The sequence below is a fragment of the Lepisma saccharinum genome, chromosome 21 (assembly GCF_977018435.1).
Source record: "Lepisma saccharinum chromosome 21, izLepSacc3.1, whole genome shotgun sequence".
Classification (NCBI taxonomy): Eukaryota; Metazoa; Arthropoda; class Insecta; order Zygentoma; family Lepismatidae; genus Lepisma; species Lepisma saccharinum.
Genome location: NC_139249.1, coordinates 18,825,969 through 18,846,294, shown reverse-complemented (window position 1 = coordinate 18,846,294; position 20,326 = coordinate 18,825,969). Strand labels below are relative to the sequence as shown.

The window sequence follows — 20,326 nt, the reverse complement described above, 5'->3', positions numbered from 1 at the left end:
CCCATTGAAAAGTTAATTTCATCGAATTGATTAATTTCTCGTGTAAATAGATAATAAGAACGCGTTTCGTAAACTTTTTAGATAGTGTAGCAACTTCCAAGTTTCCGAAAATAACATTAGCACCCACTCATGTGAATAACCAAAATACCCCTTTTTGCATATTTGTTCGAACATTCCGGACGAAAACGTAGCATTGCAGGAGATAAGATTTAACGAACTTTACACAGTAGGTACTTTGACACACATGCAGCAAACATTTCGAGGAAAGATTAGCTAGTAGATGCAGTTTTAGGATGCGCTCGATTTGAGAGCCCATCAACTTTTTTGCCTCCCAGCCCCAGTTGTAGCCTGACAACGGCCATATTGTTCTTCAAACAAAGGATATTCCCTCTCGATGATGTATATATGGCAGTAACAGAACTTCTCTTCTGTTCTTTGCAAAAGGAAAGAAAAGAAAGTTGCTCTTCATTAAAATGTTTAGCCAGGAAAACAAATAGAAACTAGCAAACACAGAATTGGTTAGGTTTCTTCTTCTGTTCAAAACATGCATAATTGTTGTTGGGTGGGTTCCAAACATGATTGTTAACTTCAGACCTGGTAGGTAGCTACTTATTTTTTTTGTTATGCAGGCTTCCGGAAGATGAAGTTGGCCAGTCACGTTTCACGAAGAGCCAACCACGGGTGCTTGCTGTTACGGTTCCGTAAAGAAAGAGGGGTAAAAATTCCCAGAAATGGCCACGTGCGGGAGCAGAGGATTTTTCTCTTACAGTTCCTGGGAGAATGGTTTCCCTCCAGAGCAGAAGTGAGGAATCAGATGTCGCCTTTCCATCAGCTGGCGTCAGTTTCTGTTGCATAACAGAGATATCAGACTCGCTCCAAAACGCACATGTAATAAACGCAAAAGGCATCAGAAGGAACCTTGAATATTTGAAAAAGTTCACAACTTTGAGATGGAGTTTCTACGTTCAGTGGAAACTTCAAAGCAGCTTCCCATTATAAAATGCATCGAATATATCTTCCAATGGGCCTCCCCGATGGCGCAGTGGTGGTAGCATCATCGCCATGTAATCAAGGGGCCACGTGTTCGATACCCGGTGGAGGCACATAGTGGTTCGGATCCCACTTTAAACTGTAGTTCCAGTCCCGATTAGACTTACTATGCATAAAGTGGACTTAAAACACCAAATCAACAAACCAACCAATCTTCCAATGTTCAGTAATCAGTGTGATATTCGATTGATTGAATTGGTTTATTTTACTTCACGGTTCTGCCACATTTGGGTAATAATTGCGAAGATGAGGATGAATGATGATTTGATGAATGGAAACTCGCAGTGAACAATCATGTCCAGGCCGGGATTCGAACCCGGAACCCCTGGTGTCGTAACACGTTGTCAGAGTACACTCCCAAAATTTTGAGAAAATAATTTATTTCATTATTATTATTTTGTGGTAAATTTGTAGTCCCAGTCTTGATTGTGTTCTTTGGTTTTTGCAACAAATTTAGCATAGAAATTAGTAAACTAATTGTAACTCCGGAGAGAAATGGTCAAGCAGAAAAACCACTTTAAAATATCTGAAAAATTCAATTGCAATAGATTACGACAAAGACAGCAAAGGAGACAGGCAAATTTATTTATACGTTGCATGACTATTCCCTAAAGCGAAACGTAAGTTAAAATTTAGTACAATGAATCTACACCCTAAAAAGTTACATTATTTTCACGTTTCAGAATGTACGTACGTACTCTGTGTGCTGCATTTACCAAAAACTGGATGTGGGCAGATGTCTTAGCTGTACTGCCGTGTGCAAGAGTTATCAGAACCTTCCTCTTCCTTCACTTCTACCCTCAAGAAGTGAAAGTGTCTTTCTGATAGAAGAGATGATGTTATCAGTGATTTGTTTTGAAAGTCAAGTTAGCTACAATAGCTGTGAGTTTTCGACAATGTTGAAGCTTGAATCCATAAAGCAAAATGTACAACGGAAGAAGTCTCGATAAAGATTCCTGCACGCGTCTAATAGCATCCGCTTTGTCTTGTGAGTGCATACCTAGAATGTTTGGATTGGAAATCCAGCGAGTGGCGTTGTGTCATATGGCAGGCAGGTGAAGACTGGCACCGTGATTTCCTTCCTGAGGGACATGGAGTCTTCCCATTGGATGGATCTGGCGACCACATGGCTGTTAGGGGAAGCATAGAAAGGCAGAGAAGCTTCAAAGATGAACAAGGATAACAGATGAGTTGTTCTAAATCTGCCCAAACCAACGCTGCTTTCAACGATCGGCCTAGTCCTCACATAATTCTTCAATGTTCGACAACCAGAAAATTATCTTTTTAAAGTTAAGAAGTGTTAATGGTAATTAACAACGAATAAAAACAATTGCAGAAAAACGCGTTATTTAAATATGCAAAAAATCGCTTCCTAGATTTTTGGCACGTATTCCCCCTTCCTCCACATTGTTTTCATTCTCATGTATAACCACAGTCACACCGAAGGGGGCGGGGGAGGGGTTATGGGGGTCAGAAACCCCCTTGAGCCATCATATTAAACAGAAAATATTTTTTCCCCCACAATTTTATAATGGAAAAATTATTGTATAATTTTCGGGGTGTAAGGGGTGCTCCTTCCAAGTAGTGCACCCTGGACTGCAGACTAACGAGGCTTACCTTTCGAAGGTAAGGAAATTTTAGTTTTCAGACACGCTTTTATTTTTGTTATGATAAGGGGCTGGATCCCGTATAGTGTGACGGGTGCAAAATAGCCTTAGTGCTGACGCACCCAAGAAATTTTAATTCAAATTGTATAATTTTCAAATAGGAATCACTGTTTGGAACGGCACAACATCATTTATCAATCGTTGCACCCTTTTGTAGGACTTTCAATTCATCCCGTACCAAAGTTGTTGCTTGACAATAAGAACCACGCCAGTTTTTTCGCTCCCGCATGTTTATGTTCTGGTTTTATTTAGTTTAACCACTACCCCCTCCCCCACAGAAAATTCCTGGGTGCACTTATGTGTATAACTAACTGTAAACTAATTAGCCTATTCGTTTATTCATTCATTTTCTTGCAAGTGATCAGAACGTCAAAACTTAAAAACTTCATTGACACGTAGGGGACGGAGCACAATTTCAGGTTTTACGCAAGGCCAGGTGTGCCCCCCCAAAGCCGTGGACGCATCCCCCCAAAGCCGTGGACGCATCCCCCCAAGTCATTCATCAAAATCCCCCCAAAAGAATTGTACATCAGAACACCCCCCCCCCCCCACACGCGCACACACACAAATATACTTTCGATAAACACCCAACAATTAATTTTTGTTTGAATGTCGATAATTTGATTTCGTTTTTTAAAAAATAAATTTTCGAAATACATAAACTTTAAACAAGGAAAATTGACATTATTTTAGAATTTTCCAGTCAGTCGAATTATAGGAACACATAAAAGTGAAACAATTGTGCTTGAAATCATCATTAAAACTGAAGTCCCCATGTCGGAAGTTACTAAGCCGACTCGGAACTATAACACTGCCGACATGGCAACAATCGAAAGGCGCATGATATTCGTAACCTTTAATGCAGTTGAAATTAAAATACTAAAGAAAGAAGAAGCACGGCTCAATTTCATGTTTGCTAACATAAAACGTACATAACTGTTCAGGCTCCCTGCCATTGTTAGTGCATTGAACCTAATTCTTAACAGTTTGTCTGCTTGAGTAACCTTGCCCTTCCAAACGATTTTTAAGGCCTAAGAGGTGGTGTTTAATTTCGAACCCATCGCCGCGATAACCCACAGGTAGGTAGAAAAACTACAAGTCAATCAAACGAAACTAACTACCCCTGTTGTGTGAAGATATATAGAATTAGTAGCTAAACTATAAAATTTTGTCCCGCCCCCCAAAAAAATCCCATGACGCAGGCGCGTCAAGTATCCCCCTTGTGGGCACCCCTACGCAAGGATGTGCGCAGAATGTTTTCTAGTTGGAAAGTTAGTTCGTTAATATAAATTTCTAATTTGTATGCACTAACAATTATTATTATTACATCCAAATTGAGAAGCCAGGCGATCGTTACACTAAAACGCTATTTTGCATGCTTTCGATTTATAATTCAGTAACAGACTTGTCGCAACTATTGAACTAATTCCTGTTTCATTTACCTCAATGTTTGACCCCCTTGTCCCCTCCTGTGGTTGCGCCACTGCACCCTCTTCTCTTGAAAAAATGGAAAGGCAATATTTCGAGTTCAATTTGTCCGAACGAAAGATGATAGATTTGTCTTTCCGTCTACCTCATCTATCTCGTTGGATCATTCCTCTATTTTTGCTTGTATTTCAACTATCTTAAAAGTTTCTTCCCGGTATTTAATAACGGAAGCAAGTAACACCGACAAAAATATTCTAACCAACAATAATGACATGTTAAATTTGTTTTAGCTTGAAGAGAAGCATTTTGCTTACTTAAAAATTGATAATTTATTTTGATGCATGACGTACAGTGGGATCCATGAGGATTACAGTGCAAATTGTCCATCACCATGTTCGTGCACTTTATTTGACCAAATAAGAACTTCAAGAATTAAAAGAAAACTCAAAACAAACTGTTGACAACTTCTGCACCAGCATACATAAAAATCCCTCGCTTAAAAGCACATAGGATGTAATAGAAAAAATGAATGAAAATAATCATGGGCAATTTGCATGGTAATACTCATGGATCCCACTGTACAACACGTTTATACTCACATGTAGATATAAGAATTGATGTATTCTTTCTATTACTTGCAGGGGATGCAGAAATCAAACAAGTCGTAGTTGGCCATAGTTTCAAATTCATGTGTATCTCGAGGTTAAAAGCCCAACCTTCAAGTGTTACGTGGTACAAAAACGGACAAGTGTTGATATCAACACCACCTAGAATAAAAATTAATAAAAAAAGGTAAGAATCTACCTTCTTTACTCCATTAAATAATAAGAATACACCAACAAAAATAAAAATCCTCCTTAGTATTCCTGAATAAACAATCAGACTAACCAATTGTTGAAATGGCTTAGGCTTTAGATGTGCAACAAGGCAAACGTTGATTCATTTTCATTTAGAATCTTCAAATTTCATTCAATGTTGCAGACACTTGAATAAATATGCAGATGAACCGCACAACCGATTGCACTATTTCTCGAATGCAAGTTCCTTTGGTCAGATTTGACCGAAAAAAGTACATAAAGCCTGGTCCAGACGTAATGGTTTGTCGTCTGTCTTGCATGATCATTCCAGAGGGATCAAACAAAACATTACATTGCATGAACTGAATGAGGTTTGACAACCGCCCGAAAGACGAATGTGCATGAGCTGGAGCTTTGTTTTCAAACAAAGCTGTCAAACTTGGCTTAATGTTGTGCCGGATGTCGTTGATGTTGGACAAGTAATGTTGTTTTTTAATTTCTGGGGTTAATAATGTACATTAGGTGTCCATATCCATACGTATGCCAATCCTCATCTTCGTTCCGAAATTCATAGAGCATAATTTACTCTCTCGAGACCACGGTGAGCGATGTGCATTTATTTTCAATCTCACCGCACTTGTCAATAATGCTTCCTCCATTGTGTTTTGTAACAACTGATGAAAAAGCTGAGAGAAGACATGAATATTGTAGCCGCGTATTTTGCGCCAGTCTTATCTGTCGAACTTTATCATGCAAGACTAAACGACAAAATGTGGACCAGGTATTTTTCTTCAATGTGCAAGCAGCGTTTTAAATAACAACTACATTTGCCCCTATATTTATGCTAGCCATATGTATGTACATAGCCATATATATGTATAACTAATCGGGGCTAGCCAAACTCACACGGTACTTAGGTCAGTCTTCACTTCCCGGTCAGGCCTCCTCGATGGCGCAGTGGTAGCATCGTCGCCTTGTAATCAAGGGGTCCCGGGTTCGATACCAGGTGGAGGCACATAGCGGATCCCACTTTAAACTGTAGGTCCAGTCCCGATTAGCCTTACTGTGCGTAAAGTAGGCTTAAAACACCAACTCAAACTCACTTCCCGGTCGACTTCTAGCTTCCTTACTTCACGATATTGTGAGAGATTTCTCGTCTTCTTCATTGGGGCTGTTCATTGCCAAACTTTTCCGCTAGAGTTGCTTTGAACTTTAATCGGCTTGAAAATACTTTTTTTTTCTTCAAGAGTATAATACAAAGGAACCTTGATAACTCGAACTGGAGGGGGAAAAGAAAATATTCGAGGTATCAAGGATTTCGACTTACCAAGGTTCGAGTTATTGAGGGCCGAAGTCGCCGACTTCGAGTTATAGAGGTACAGGTATTGGACAAAATAATGGAAACACCTGTGGAAGTCGGAACAACATGTATTAATACGGTGTTGGGCCACCTTTAGCATGCAATACAACTTGGATTCGGGACGGAATAGACCGATACAAGTCCTGAATGGTGGTGAGTGGAATTTGAAGCCATTCTTCATGCAGCACAGCCTCCAGCTCAGGTAGAGACGAAGGAGGTGGAAATCGATGCCGAACCCTGGTTTCCAAAACAGCCCACAGAGACTCGATAATCGTCTCAGATATTAGGGGCTTGGCTATAGCAACACGCCCATGGATACCCATTTCATGCAGTTCCCGCCACACTGTTTTGCATGACACGTGTTGTTTAGGTGCTGATTAAGTTCTGTAGTCACTTTGGTGGCCATTGTTTTCTTCTGCAACGTTACAATACGCTTCAAGGCCCGGCGGTCCCTTTCCTGCAGCTTCGTCTTTCAACCACTGTTGTGCTCAGCAGACCCTGTTTCACCGTAAACTGTGTATGCGGTCATGACTTTCGAGACCGTGCCTCGTGTTACACCGTATAACTTCGCTGTTTTGCTCACAGATGCTCCAGTGAAACGGGCACCAACAATTCGACCTCTTTCAAACTCCGTCAGGTCGGCTATACTGGTCACTCACTACACCTAAACAACGTGCACTACCACACTGCCTCACTCTACTGTCAGTGCACAGTACATACCACCTGCAACAAACAAGAGAAGGTTGATTTTCGCCGTGCTCAGAGTTACCACGCACATTGAAAATATGCCCTACTTCTGACTCGTGTTTCCATTATTTTGTCCAGTACCTGTACGTTATCAACACTTCTACAATGCACACTAAGCACATTAACAATGATGGGTCACATACACGGCAAGGTGGGGCAGTTCAAGTCCCGACACGATTGATGCTCACCTGACGTACATACGCACCCTACACTTCGACTTCTTGAGGTCCGTGGGACTAAAACTTCAAGTTATAGAGTTGATTAGAATTTAACTTCGACTCAGAGGTTTTTCATAGTCTACCTTCGAGTTATTGAGCTCGAACGGCATCCCATAAACTACAAAAAATCGTCTTATCAAGGTTTTATTTGAGTTGTTGAGGTAAAATTAAATTAGTATTGAGTGTTATGCACAATTCAAGGGGATTACCAAAAATTCGACCTATCAAGGAATTCGAGATGTTGAGGTTCGAGTTCCACTGTATAATATCGTTTAATAACGACGATAAGATTCCTCTACACTATTTAATATAGGGACATGGACGTCTGGAAGGGGGAGCAAGGCTGCTCACACCTCCTCCTTAGAAATCGAGCGTCAACGTAAAATAATATATTTCACACGTATAATTTGATTTCAGTCATAGTAAATTACAGTAATGCGATAATTTAAATTGGAGTGGTGTTTTTTGATGTGGCTATATACCCCATGGAAAAATATCTGCGGACGTCCATGATTAGGGGGTAATTGTCCCCCTTGCACCCTCCCCCGTGATCACACTGATCACCTGAAGTAGGATAGAGAAGAAGAGGTAATAGGACTTTTTTTTTTCAAGGATGCTAAAAGCGGTAATCCCAAATAAAAGTAAATCTTTTTTTTTCAACGCAGCTTTTTCTTTCAATACAACTACTGTTTATATTCATTCATTCATTGAATGAATGAAAGGTATACTAATTATTATCATTTTTTAGTCCACATGTCTAAATACTACAACACATGTTGTAATAGATACACAAACACTACAGTTTTTGGATTTTGAATATTGCTATGAAGTTATTTATTTGACTAGTTCGTATTGGGGAATACATTTCAAAACCGCACGGTAGAAGATTCAAACTATCATAATATTGGGATAATGCAACTTTATAAAGTTTCCGTACAGTTGTACACTTACAGCCGCTATTGCTGCAGGTAACCAAGCAGAAAATGGAATTTGTGCACTTTATGTCGCAGCAATAACATTTGTTATATACTCTCATTCACTGCTACAGTCTACATATGCTTCATTTTTCAAAAGTACCAAGGTATTCTCTTATTATTTTTGAAGCAAAAATAATTTTCCTTTGTCTTCAACAGTTTATTACATGTGAACTTGTTAAGTGTGAAACGTAAGAAATCGTACTGATATTTGTGCATAACTTGTTATTAAAATGTCATGTTTCAAAGCTTAATATATTGGTTCTTCTCATTTTCCCCTCAGAATTAACATTAAAAATACAAGACTGACTGACATGGGAGAGTATGGCTGTAAGACTGAAGCAGAAAACCAAGAACACTGGCGTAATTTCACTCTCTTGGTCAGAAATAGGAATTCCGACTCAACTCCAGATTCGGATCAACCAAGAAACCCTACATCATTCAGGGATGGTTCAGGGCTCTTGGAACCAAATGCAGACGATGCCGTCCATCAACTTGATTCAATGTCAAACGCTGCCAGAAATGAAACTACAGAGGATTCAGATGAAAATTTACAGGCATCTTCTCGATACAAAAAAGCAGTGACTGCCAAGAGACCAGTGTTTACGGATCTTGAAATGGAAACAGTGAAGAGAAGACCAAAGGGATCCGATGTATCTCTGAAGTGTCCAGCAGACGGTAAGCTTTTAGCAAATTTTGTCTAGTGTATAATACGAAAAGTTATGAAAGAATGAGCACTTACGCCCAAGTTCGAATTGTTTAATTCCGAATTTGTTATGGTCCAGAGGCATAATTTTTTACACGGTTCGATTTCTAATTGCAGTACATGCACAAGACTTTTGTAAACACGGTCATTGTGGCAGCGGTGACTAATAAAAGTGGGTCCGTCGATCCACTATGATACACTATAACCACTCTTTCACACCACCTTCGTAGCTAACGTTCATTATAAGGTGGATGCTAGAAAAGCATCATTGCACTTGCAACAGAATATTTCTGAGCTTCCTTTTTAATGTACCCGCATAAAATAAATATGCACCTTAAATTATACTAATTTATGTTGTAAAATTTTGATTGAATCTGTCCAGCTATATATTACTTTGTTTACCCTACTTAGTAGTGCCACAATCCACTGCTTTATGCAGTATTTTTGTCCAAGGTTTTATCGATTCGATTATTTTTAGTAGACTTTTCTATTACTTAGGCTCTGCCCCGAAAGGTATAAAGTACGGACTTGAAGTATGGTCTTAGCGGAAGTGACATCACCTAGTACAGTTCGAAAGCACCAAGGACAGAAGTACGCAAGTGCACAGCTTGCAGTACAGATGGGAGGTGACTAGGTCACGTGATTTGCACACTCGTTGTTCATTTGTTTAAAATCACGGAGGTAGAAAGCTAGCAACACAGGTTAAATATACGTTATGGGCCAGCAAGTTGTTTTAAAGTTCTTATAATGTGTAGAAATGTATGTGTACGAACATTTGAAAATGCTATGTGATTTCTATGGTGAAAAACAAGTGTTTAAAACATGGGGAAAACAACGAGTACTAAGTTTTATCTACTGATCGTATTTGGTGCTGCAGTCGAAGTGCAATTCGAAAGACTTTCACTTCCAGTCCACGACTTGAAGACCGCACTCCAAGACCATACTCGGAGGATGCTCGATTTAAGTACGGTCTTGCACCTTTCGGACAGGACCTTTGTATAATTAGTCTTTAATTCTTCTCAGTGAAAGTGAAAACTTTAGCTACTGCTAAATTCGTTGACTATACATGTGATGTTTCTCCCCAGGAAACCCAGTTCCAACCATTACATGGAGGAAAGATGGACACATGTTAGACATTGATAGATCAAGAAATATGCACATGAATTCCTGGACACTAACGTTGAAGCATTTGAGGAAAGGTGACTCAGGGATATATAAATGCATAGTCGCCAATACTCATGGATCGATTAGCCACTCAACAACCCTTGAAGTATTTGGTAATTTTTTCTTAATTTCCTCTACAACTGTACAAAAAAAAAAATATGAATTCTGTATTTTGAATGCATTGCATGAAGGTTGCTTGTACTATTCATAGTTCAAATTTCTGTAAAATATACGACTTTAGTGTTGTTTAAGATAAGACTTCAGCTTGTGGATTTTGTACATGTAATACCAGAAATATAAGTTTCTCTATATGCTATGCAAAATCCCTTGTACGCAATAACTTTGAGCACAATTTAATTTCATTGGAATATTCAAATTAGGGATGGGTGGATACGAAATTTTGGACAATACCGATTAAGTACTGTTATAAAATTTACCGATTTCGATAACCAATATTCTACCGATCTGATATAAAATTGGAAATGATCCTTGAAGAAGCTGATTGGTTCATTGCCCTCCTTAATAAATATTTGTTTCCAGGTGACTGCAGTGCAAAAGAAGGTACATATTTAGACAATTACTTTTTTTCAAAAAGTGGGCATGGAGATTAGCCATTAATATTATTACAAGATGGCAGAATAAATAATAAGATATTTGTAGATGTATCAGATCGGTAAAATTATGGTTTTTAACCGATCAACCGATAGAGTACCAATTAATCTGTCCCATCTCTAATTCAAATACATTCTTCAGTTCGTTGTGATTTTGTATCGTGCAATTACATTGCTACCAGTGGCGTATTCTCCCATGTTATCGGGTTTACTGCCATAAACATTTTTTTTTCATGCATGTAGAAATTGCAGGAAAATTTGAAGTTGGCACACTTCTGTTTTTGTTAAACTTGCAAGCTTGGTGTTCTTTTTCTATTATATCTAATTAATATATAATAAGCATATACAATAAATAATAATTATTGTGGTAAACTAGGTTAAATTTTCAGAATACGCCAGTGCAACATGGTAAAAATAATTTACTGTAAACAGTGTAACATTTCCTTCATATCCTAAGTTAACATTGTTTTTTTACCCCCCCCCCCCTTTTCCCCTGCCTCTTACTTGCTTACAATCTTCTTTCTTCTCCAAACCAGACGAACTTCAGTCACTGGCATTAGTGGAAAAACCAAATCCGATACTTCACATCATGCTTGGACCTCCTAGAAATATTAGCATTACATTCGGAAAAGATGTCAGGTTTCAATGTCCTGTTCCTTCTGATGTGAAAGTACCTGTACGGTGGCTAAGACTGAGCCAGTTTCCTATCTCAGAGGATGATTTTAAAAATGGAACTATACTCCAGGTGAGTTGCAGATTAATTAGCTATAAACAGTGATAACTGATGATAATAGTGTTCAGAATTTGTGCAAGAAAAATTACACCAAATAAAAGCAGCCCCAAAATTTATCGTGAATCTTCGTCTGAAGACGACACTGTTAGAGGGTGGAAAGTTACATTTTTAGTGCATATTTTTATACAATTAATTTTGCCTTGGTCTGTTTTGTTTTACCAATTATGTGCTTCAATTTACCAGAGTTTTGTTTCAAATCGTTCAAGAATTACATCAAAATATATTATGTAATCACAGTTTTTTATACATTGTTATGTTACATTCCAATTTGCTGTATCAGCTTAGCACTAATTATTATTTCATTTTCATTCATAGACTGAAGGAGGCAGTCTAATAGAGAGCCAATTTTTGGTGCTGCACAATATAACATATGAAGATCAGGGTTGGTATGTGTGTCTAGTGGATGGTTCCTGGCAAGAGAATCAATATAATAGTGTCTTCGTGCAAGTTATAGAAGGTAGGTACACTCTCAGATCCGAGTTTCTTTAAATTTAGTTCTGTGTGATGTGTTTGAAAGTCCCGTTTGCTTGAATTCTGCACTCTGTCTCAGCAAGAGAGCTCGACCAATAAACTTGTATTAGGGGAAGTAAGGGCAGTGAGTTGAGCAGCATGCACTGCTGGCTCACTTCCTCCCCTTCTCTTCTGTTATGTGCAACTTTGCTCCATAGATTCCAGAGACAGGGTGTATATATACTTTGTTGCACAAATGGCAAAAATGGCATCAAGTAGAGTTATGTGTGCTGCTGTGCTCGTCGGAAAATACTTGTAGATAATTGGAAAAAACTTCTGAAAACCTGCCACACAGACGACACAAACATTATAAGTATCTCAGGACATAGTGTAGTGATAAACAGGTAAAAATTAGGTATAACTTAAGGAAAAATCATAAAAATGCCAGGCTGTTGTAATTGTAACAAAGCGAAGCTGGAAATAGAAAAACTGCAAGGTGAACTATCAACAAAAAATGAGATCATCAAAATTCTCGAAGCAGACAAATTAGAACTGTTAAACTGGAAAAGAGAAGAGAAGATGGAACATGGTACATGGTCAGAAGTGGTCAAACGAAACATAAACAAAGAAGTCTGCGATAAACTTGTCCAACAACAACTATGCAGCCAATCAAAGTGTATCAGATACAGTTGTGCATCCAAACTCGTTTGAAGTGCTAAACAATGCAGAAGTTAGCCCCATAACAACTGCTCACACATCAAGTGCAAATGCTTTCCCATTGAAACATATCAGCAAAATGAGAAATTGGGACAAAACAAGTAAACGTCCTGACACAAATAAATACGACCAAAACACTCTAGTCAATAAAAGATACAAAGGTAATGTCTTAATTTTGGGAGATAGCCATAGTCGTGGTATTGCTTCTAAGTTGGGAGAGAAGTGTAGTGAATACAAGGTGTCTGGATTTACTAAACCTGGTGCCCCATTGACAGAAGTTGTTAAATCATTACCTTAAATGTGCAAGGACTATGGAAAAAAACGACCATGTGATCATAATGGGTGGATCCAATGATATATGAAGAAATGTAGGAAAATTGGTAATCTCAGTACTTAAAAACAGCCTTGAAACAACAAAACATACGAACATCGCCTATATGTTCCGTGGTTTGATACATATAAAAGGTTACCTGATCTGAAAGTTGTCAATCAAGACATTCTCTTAAAATATTCTGTTAAATAAAACCATGTTTATACATTTTAAAATGAAGAATAAAATTCCAATGTAAGGAAAATAAACAAGATAATGTTCACAAAGAATCATCATTTTGTTTTCATGATGCAGAGATTGTGTTAAAAATAGATTCCTTCATGTACATAAAATGTACATAGTGCTAGTCACACTGTAATATTGGAACACGATAGTGTTCTAGGGTTAAATTTTCATATTTGTAGTCCATTTTATTACAACGTGCCAAATGAAGAAAGAGCACTCTGTGAATTTAGACTGACTGTGACATTGCATTATCTTTTCTTTGTAACTCAATATTTCAAAATCTTACACATAAACAAATCTCATTTAGTATATACAGTGTACAATGGCATACATACAAGCAGAAGAAAATTGTCATTGTTATGGAACAAAAAATTCATGTGTAATCTATCAGTCTTACTGACCAATTGACCATTAACACAAGTGCATGTGCACCAAGGAGACAAATCCAGTGGCAAAATAGGGCTGGAAAATAGGTTCCATGGTAATTATCTCCTGCTGAAATAACATTGAACACACATTTTATGTTTATACATTTTTATGTGTACATAAATACATATTTATCAATACTAGCTGGTTTGCTAGTAAAGCATACGCTTGTACCACCAGCGGTACAAGTGGCAGCTAAAGTGTTACGTTTGTTCTCTTGATTAGGAATTTTACCGATGTGATTTTCAATTGATTTTTCTCTTTTTTAATTTAGACAAGCCTCAGTCGCATGCTTTAGTGGACCATGATGATGTGGAAGAAACCGCACCTTTATCTGCAGGAGATATCATTCGTGGTACGCCAGTTTCCTCCGCAAAGTTTAAGAATCTGAAGATAATGCAAAAATTGATCTTCAAGCCAGCTGGGAATTCCATCAAGCTGAAATGTCCAGCAGAAGGTTTGTATTTTACATGGTTTTGCATGAAATATTTAAAAAATGTTAATCAGGACCAGTCACAGTACGCCTTGCTGGTCCATTTTGGGGAAAAGCATCACGTCAGAAAGCTTTTCATAATTTCTCTGGAACACGATGTGAATAAATGACATACTTGAATTTCAATGCAATGTGAGTGTTGTAGATTTATTGAAAGCTGACATGTTTGAAATTTATAAATGCTGGTTTTAAAATATGTGGATGAATACATCATTGAATGAGGAGCTTCTGTCATGGAGGGTTGATGTTTGTTTTACTCTGGGCAGAATAGTTAGGACTTTCACAAGAAGTATCAATTTTTACACCACTTTCAGGGAACAATGAATGTATAATTGAGGAAACGTAAACTCGGGTTTCCACTGTATTCAGATAAAATTTCAGTTTTTCTTATTCTTCTGACTGCACTTCTTGCGAGGGACGATGAAAAAATTTCACTTCCCACAAGAACAGTCTTTCCTTGAAGAAACAACACCAACAATATGCTATGTTAAGTAATTTTCCTTCTATGATATTTTTTTGCACATTGCTCCACATTTGTAAATCACCAATCCAGAGAGGGCTTAGAGCAGTGGTCTTCAACTCGTCAGACAGTGCGGGCCACATTATCAATTTCAATGACGCTCGCACATTAACAATTTCAATTACACTCATGAACCATGAAGCTACACTATGGTGAGAACTGTAAGATGCTGCCATCTACCATTTACGTAATCTGGTTTTTATGTTAAGTACATAATTTTTCAAATGGGCACTGACCACGGCAAAGGGCTCTGCGGGCCATGGGTTGAAGACCCCTGGTTGAGAGCATAAAAAAGATTAAAGCACAAAATAAGTGTTAATTTTGTAGTCAGTGCACAAATGTTTACAGCTAGGCCCATAATAAAAATGAAAATTAATGTGAGTACATGTATTTGAACTGTTTTTATGTTCTACAATCTGATGACCCTTTGCTCTAATGGTGACAGAAGCAATATAGCGTGATTAATATTCATTATAGATTTCAAATCATATTGAGCGGCTCTGGAGCAAAATTTGATAAACCTCACTCATTCAAATTTGAGATAACATTAGGTGTAGTTACTAAACAGTCTCCTATTGCTCGTACATTAGTGAACAAAACTTCTTTCAGTAGTTGTTAATTTGCAAAAACATGCAGGATGAGCTAGGCACTACATAAACCAAAATGCAATGGATGAACTTTCACTTTCATTTTTCTTAGTTTCATCCTTTTGTGCGTTATCAAGTTTACTCCCGAACTGCCCAATTAACTCTAGAACTAACATGCACTGCCATCTTTATAATACAGGGTGGCACGGAGCCGACTGACACATTTCAAATTTGAATACTGCACCGGCACGGTGGCAGGAAGGGAAATGGTAGAAGAGAGGTATAATTAGTTTCAATGGAGCATTGGAAAATTCAATATATTTATTACAAAACGAAGTCTGACAGGAGTGCAGTGTGTCTGGCATTTCGATGTTGGTCGACATGAACATGTACCATCTCAGAATATCATATTGGCTTGGATGAAGAAATTTGAAGAAATGTATGATGACTATACTGAACGCAACTCCAACTGGCGGCTGACGTTGAAGGTTATTTTTGGCGCATCCTGTCCCCCAATCATTTCCGGGGGTGTGTGGTCCGACGGGTGTCAACAAACTCAGTTGCGAAGTAAAAGCTGAAGGGATCACTTTGCTCTCCCGAAGCAATGTTGCCAAGTATACTTCTGTTTTTGCTAGTTGTCTTTATATGATTGTGTCCCCCCGTGCACCTGTGGGTGGTCCTTCCGGAAACTTCAACGTGCAGAACCATGTGTTCAGTTGAACCCGCTGATTTCTGGTGCAGACCGAGAAAACTCTTTCTCGCTTTACAGTACGTTTGGCAACATGTGGTATACCCAACGCTCATTTGTTTCGTTGTTCACGGTACCTTGTGACTCATGCCCGATCTCAGGCAAAGAAAATTCAACTGATCGCTGCTTCGCTGTTCCCAGATGCCAGTTGGAGTTCTGTTCAGTATAGTAGAAACTAAAACAAGCCATTGTTGATGAAGTTGTGGCTATTGGTGATGACCTACAGAGCCGCGTGTATGGCAACTCCCAGACACGCATTGATGTAAAGGGAGGCCATCTGCCTGATGTGTTTTTTTAAAAAAGTAAGCATACTTGGATGTATTTATAGATGGTTTTGCTTATTTTTCCCTATTTCCACATAATATTATGACCATTTGAAATGTGTCAGTCGGTTGGCTCCTTGGCACCCTGTATCACTTGGAACCACCTTAAAGGCAACACTTCATTGTAAATTGTAATTGCTAAAAACTCTCTCTCAGGACACTTTATCTTTCATATCACACTGCTTCCTGGAGTAATGCTTGTATTAAGTGATTATATATTTCCTTTATGTTACAGGTAATCCAGTCCCAAACATCACTTGGTACAAAAATGGTGAGGTTCCCAAAAGGTACTTGGGAGATTTCACTTTCAAACGCTGGAATGTGGAAATGCAGGATGTCACACCAGAAGACTCTGGAAACTATACATGCATTGTTGAGAATCAATTTGGCAGCGTCAATTTCACTTTTATTGTACAGGTTGTTGGTAAGTGACTCTGATGTTTCTATTATTCAAAATATGCTTTAATTTTGGCTATAACTTTTTAATGACATTTTTCCAGACAGGGGTTCCTTATCTCTTATTGGTACTTGGGTTGATTCAGTGTCATGGAAACACCCTGTATATATTACATAAATAAATATAGCAAATATCAATGAGACAGCTTAACACAAATGCACTGAAACATTGTTGACAATTCAAGAAGTATAGTGCTTGCTTATGTACTACATGAGTGAGTCAGGTCAAACCTTTGTTTGGTTTATATCTAGTAGTAGTAGTAGTAGTAGTAGTTTAACATATTTCAGCATAAACTCTGTTGATCAACCTGTATTTTCATGAGCTGATTAACTGCCTGATAGCCTCAGAAAAAAAATAATCTTCAGGATTTATGTGCACTCACATATAAGCCAATGCAAAAGATTTTCGCCATCTGCCCATGAAGTGATGGTGTTATCAGAATTTGTCCTCCATTCCTATACTTACTGGTGTGGTAGGCTCACGTAGCAATGTTCATTTGTCATTTGCCAAGGAAATAGTAAAGATTTTAGCATTCAGAGGGTAAAAAGAACTACCCTTCACTTGTGCAAGTGTGTAGTGGAGCAAGTGGTGTGCCCAAATGGGTGTTGGGGGGGGTCATAACTAGTGTTGGGCGATATATTGTCCAGAGGATATATCACTATATTGAAAAAAATATAATTCAGGCGATATCAACTAGACAATATATCGTCATGATATTTTGGCGATATTGTATCATTTCGGCAATATATTGTCATGATATTTTGGTGATATATATCATGTAGGCTATATATCATCACGATATTTTAGTGATATATATATATCATGTTGGTGATATATTGTCACAATATTTGGCAATATATATCATGTTGATGATATATTGTCATGATATAGCGATATATATCACATCAGTGATATATATCATCATGATATTTGGTGATATATAGTGTGGACACGATATATCACTGATATCATGATATGGAAAAAGTATTGTATCGTATCATCTATGATGATATATTGTGATACCAAATTTCCGATATTGTCCATTCCTAACCATAGCCCCTCCTTTAATAATAATAGTAATAATAATAATAATAAATAAGAGAATGTCAAAGGCAGGAGAAGATGGCAAATAAGGACTGACTACTACTACGCCCCCCCTATTTCGAAAATCCTGGGGGCACCACTGAGCCTTTATCTTTCAGATGACAAAGTTGTGTTTTTAAGCTCATTTGATCACTGTTGTACCCTTGAGGACATTTCGGAAATAACAGTAGACATAAATTTGAGCTGTATACAATTTGCCCTATAATTTTTCTCAGACTTTGTGCTTTTTATTGGCTTCACCATCAAATGTATATTTTTTTGTTAAGAAATATAAGGGAGGTTTTACATTGAAGTGACAGGCAACATGTACCACATCAATTGACTTCACCATTTGAAAATAGGCTTATACAGCATGTCGTGCCAGTACGACCTAAAATGTTGCTTTTGATTGGTTTGTTTTCAAGTGATATGTGTTGTACAGGGTGATTAAAAGTCGCCATACATACATAGCACATTCACTATTCTTTCTTTCAGGTAGAATGTATGATTGGATACACACATTTGTTTTCCTGTGTAAGCTGAATGGGTGAAATGCATTGACATGTGCATTCACAACAACAGGAGTCTTATTGAACATGTTGTGTAACCACAAAAATGCTTTGTATGGTATGTATCCTATGTGTGGCAACTTTTGAATCACCCTGTATGTTGTTTGTCTCTTCAGTGTGAAATCTTCCAATTGCAACGAGCAGTGGACACCATTAGAAAGGAATTATTTTTTATTTTATGTATTCCTTGTCTGGAATCTTAAAATATTGTTTAAGTGAGACTTTCATATGTTAGTAAAGGACTTACTTTTACTGTAAGGTTACTTAGGAAGGAGTGAGTAGAAAATTTCATGGTATTTTTTGTATTAATGTGTTCTGCAGAAAGATTCCCTCACAAACCATGGATTACAACTGGTTACCCTAGAAATGCAACAGTTTTACAAGGAAACAATGTAACGTTTGAATGCAAAATTGTTTCTGACAATGAGCCATACATCCAGTGGATGAAAATGAACTTTTTTCCCGACTCTGAGGATCCATATCCAAACGGAACCCTCCTGCATCAGGTGAGATATACTTTCAAAGTTCCATTGGTGGTGGACTCTGGCTTCGAATTTCCACTGTTAGTGGACTCTGGCTTCGAATTTCCACTGGTGGTGGACTCTGGTTTTCGAATTTCCACTGGTGGTGGTCTCCAGCTTAGTATATTTACCAAAAACTGTGTTTTTGGCAATTACTGAAAACAGCTGAAGTGAATCTTTGTCTGCCTTTTTTATTACATTGATAAGAAACTGTCTTGGAAGATCGCATGGCCTCTGTGGCTATTAAATTTGTAATAATAATAATTCACCTATTTTTTATGATTTGGAAACTCGCGTACATTTCCACTTTTGTAAAAGAATGAAAAGTTCCATTGCAGAAGAGAACCCATTGAAAAATGTATTACTGGTTGAATTGCATCTGTGCAAGTTGCTGTATAAAGAGAATATTTAATTTCTTACAGTGCCTTTGTACGCAGTTTCCAAGCCACTAAATTAATAATTATTATCCATCTGGAAAATAAAGTCTTAATTTTTCATCACACACGCATACACAGAGTGTGTTATCTAGACATATGGAAATATCTACCGCTCTCCCTGATGCCAACCTTGTAATCAGTGGGACCCATGTTCGATCCCTGGTTGAGCACACTGTACAGTAGTTTGGATAGCACTTTAGATTGTATGTCCAGTCGCAGTTAGCCTATCTGAGAGATAGTCTATCTTGATGTTTCTGACCTAGGAAAGTTCTGTGAAACTAGGTCAAAATGTTGACTTTAAGAAATACGCTCAGAAATAGCTGAAAATAACAACGCTATAAAAATATGAACTATTATCTCTAAGTTAACAGATGAATAAGACAGAATAAAACTGCGACCTATAAGCTTGTAACAGCACTGGCTTCAGTGGCTGAGTGGTTAGCACAGCGCTATGACACTGGGGATCTCGTCTCAGCTTCGAATTTCGGCCGGGGCATGGTCGTCCCTTAATCAATTTCATCATATCATCACTCATCCTCATCTTCGCGATTAGCCAAAAGTGGCAGAAATGCGAAGTAAAATAAACCAAATCAATTAATCAACAGTTTACTAAATAAAAATGCCTTCTTACTACTACTAACTGCTATTTTGCTGAAACTACCCCGGTGCACATTGATGCAACTACACGTTAAAAACAAAGAGACATGCAAAAACTTGGTCAGTTTCTCAATAGGTTGCAGTGTCAACGTTAGTTTTTTCTAATAACACAGTATCAGTAATAACTTAATCAAACCCTGACAATAATTTTGTCATTGGCAGATATTGGATTCATTTCATTGGTTTGAGTACTTTTTGTCAAATTCTCTAGGCAACAAAATTTCAATGCTTCTACTTTGACCGGATAGTGAGCCATTGTCACCAAGT

General features: G+C 37.9%; 1 protein-coding gene across 3 annotated transcripts in view; it reads left to right on the top strand.

Moving 5' to 3' along the window:
* LOC146004335 (fibroblast growth factor receptor 4-like) overlaps positions 1–20,326 on the top strand; it is a 173,119-nt gene that overhangs the window by 91,985 nt on the left and 60,808 nt on the right. For 2 of the 3 annotated variants that reach the window (XM_083143119.1, XM_083143117.1), the window contains exons 3-9: positions 4,787–4,937; positions 8,525–8,919; positions 10,033–10,224; positions 11,259–11,467; positions 11,831–11,972; positions 13,939–14,121; positions 16,571–16,759. In XM_083143119.1, the coding sequence (XP_082999245.1) occupies positions 4,787–4,937; positions 8,525–8,919; positions 10,033–10,224; positions 11,259–11,467; positions 11,831–11,972; positions 13,939–14,121; positions 16,571–16,759 (1,461 nt within the window). Of the gene's footprint in view, positions 1–4,786; positions 4,938–8,524; positions 8,920–10,032; positions 10,225–11,258; positions 11,468–11,830; positions 11,973–13,938; positions 14,122–16,570; positions 16,760–18,765; positions 18,951–20,326 lie in introns of all 3 variants that reach the window. The other variant, XM_083143118.1, reaches the window with a different exon arrangement.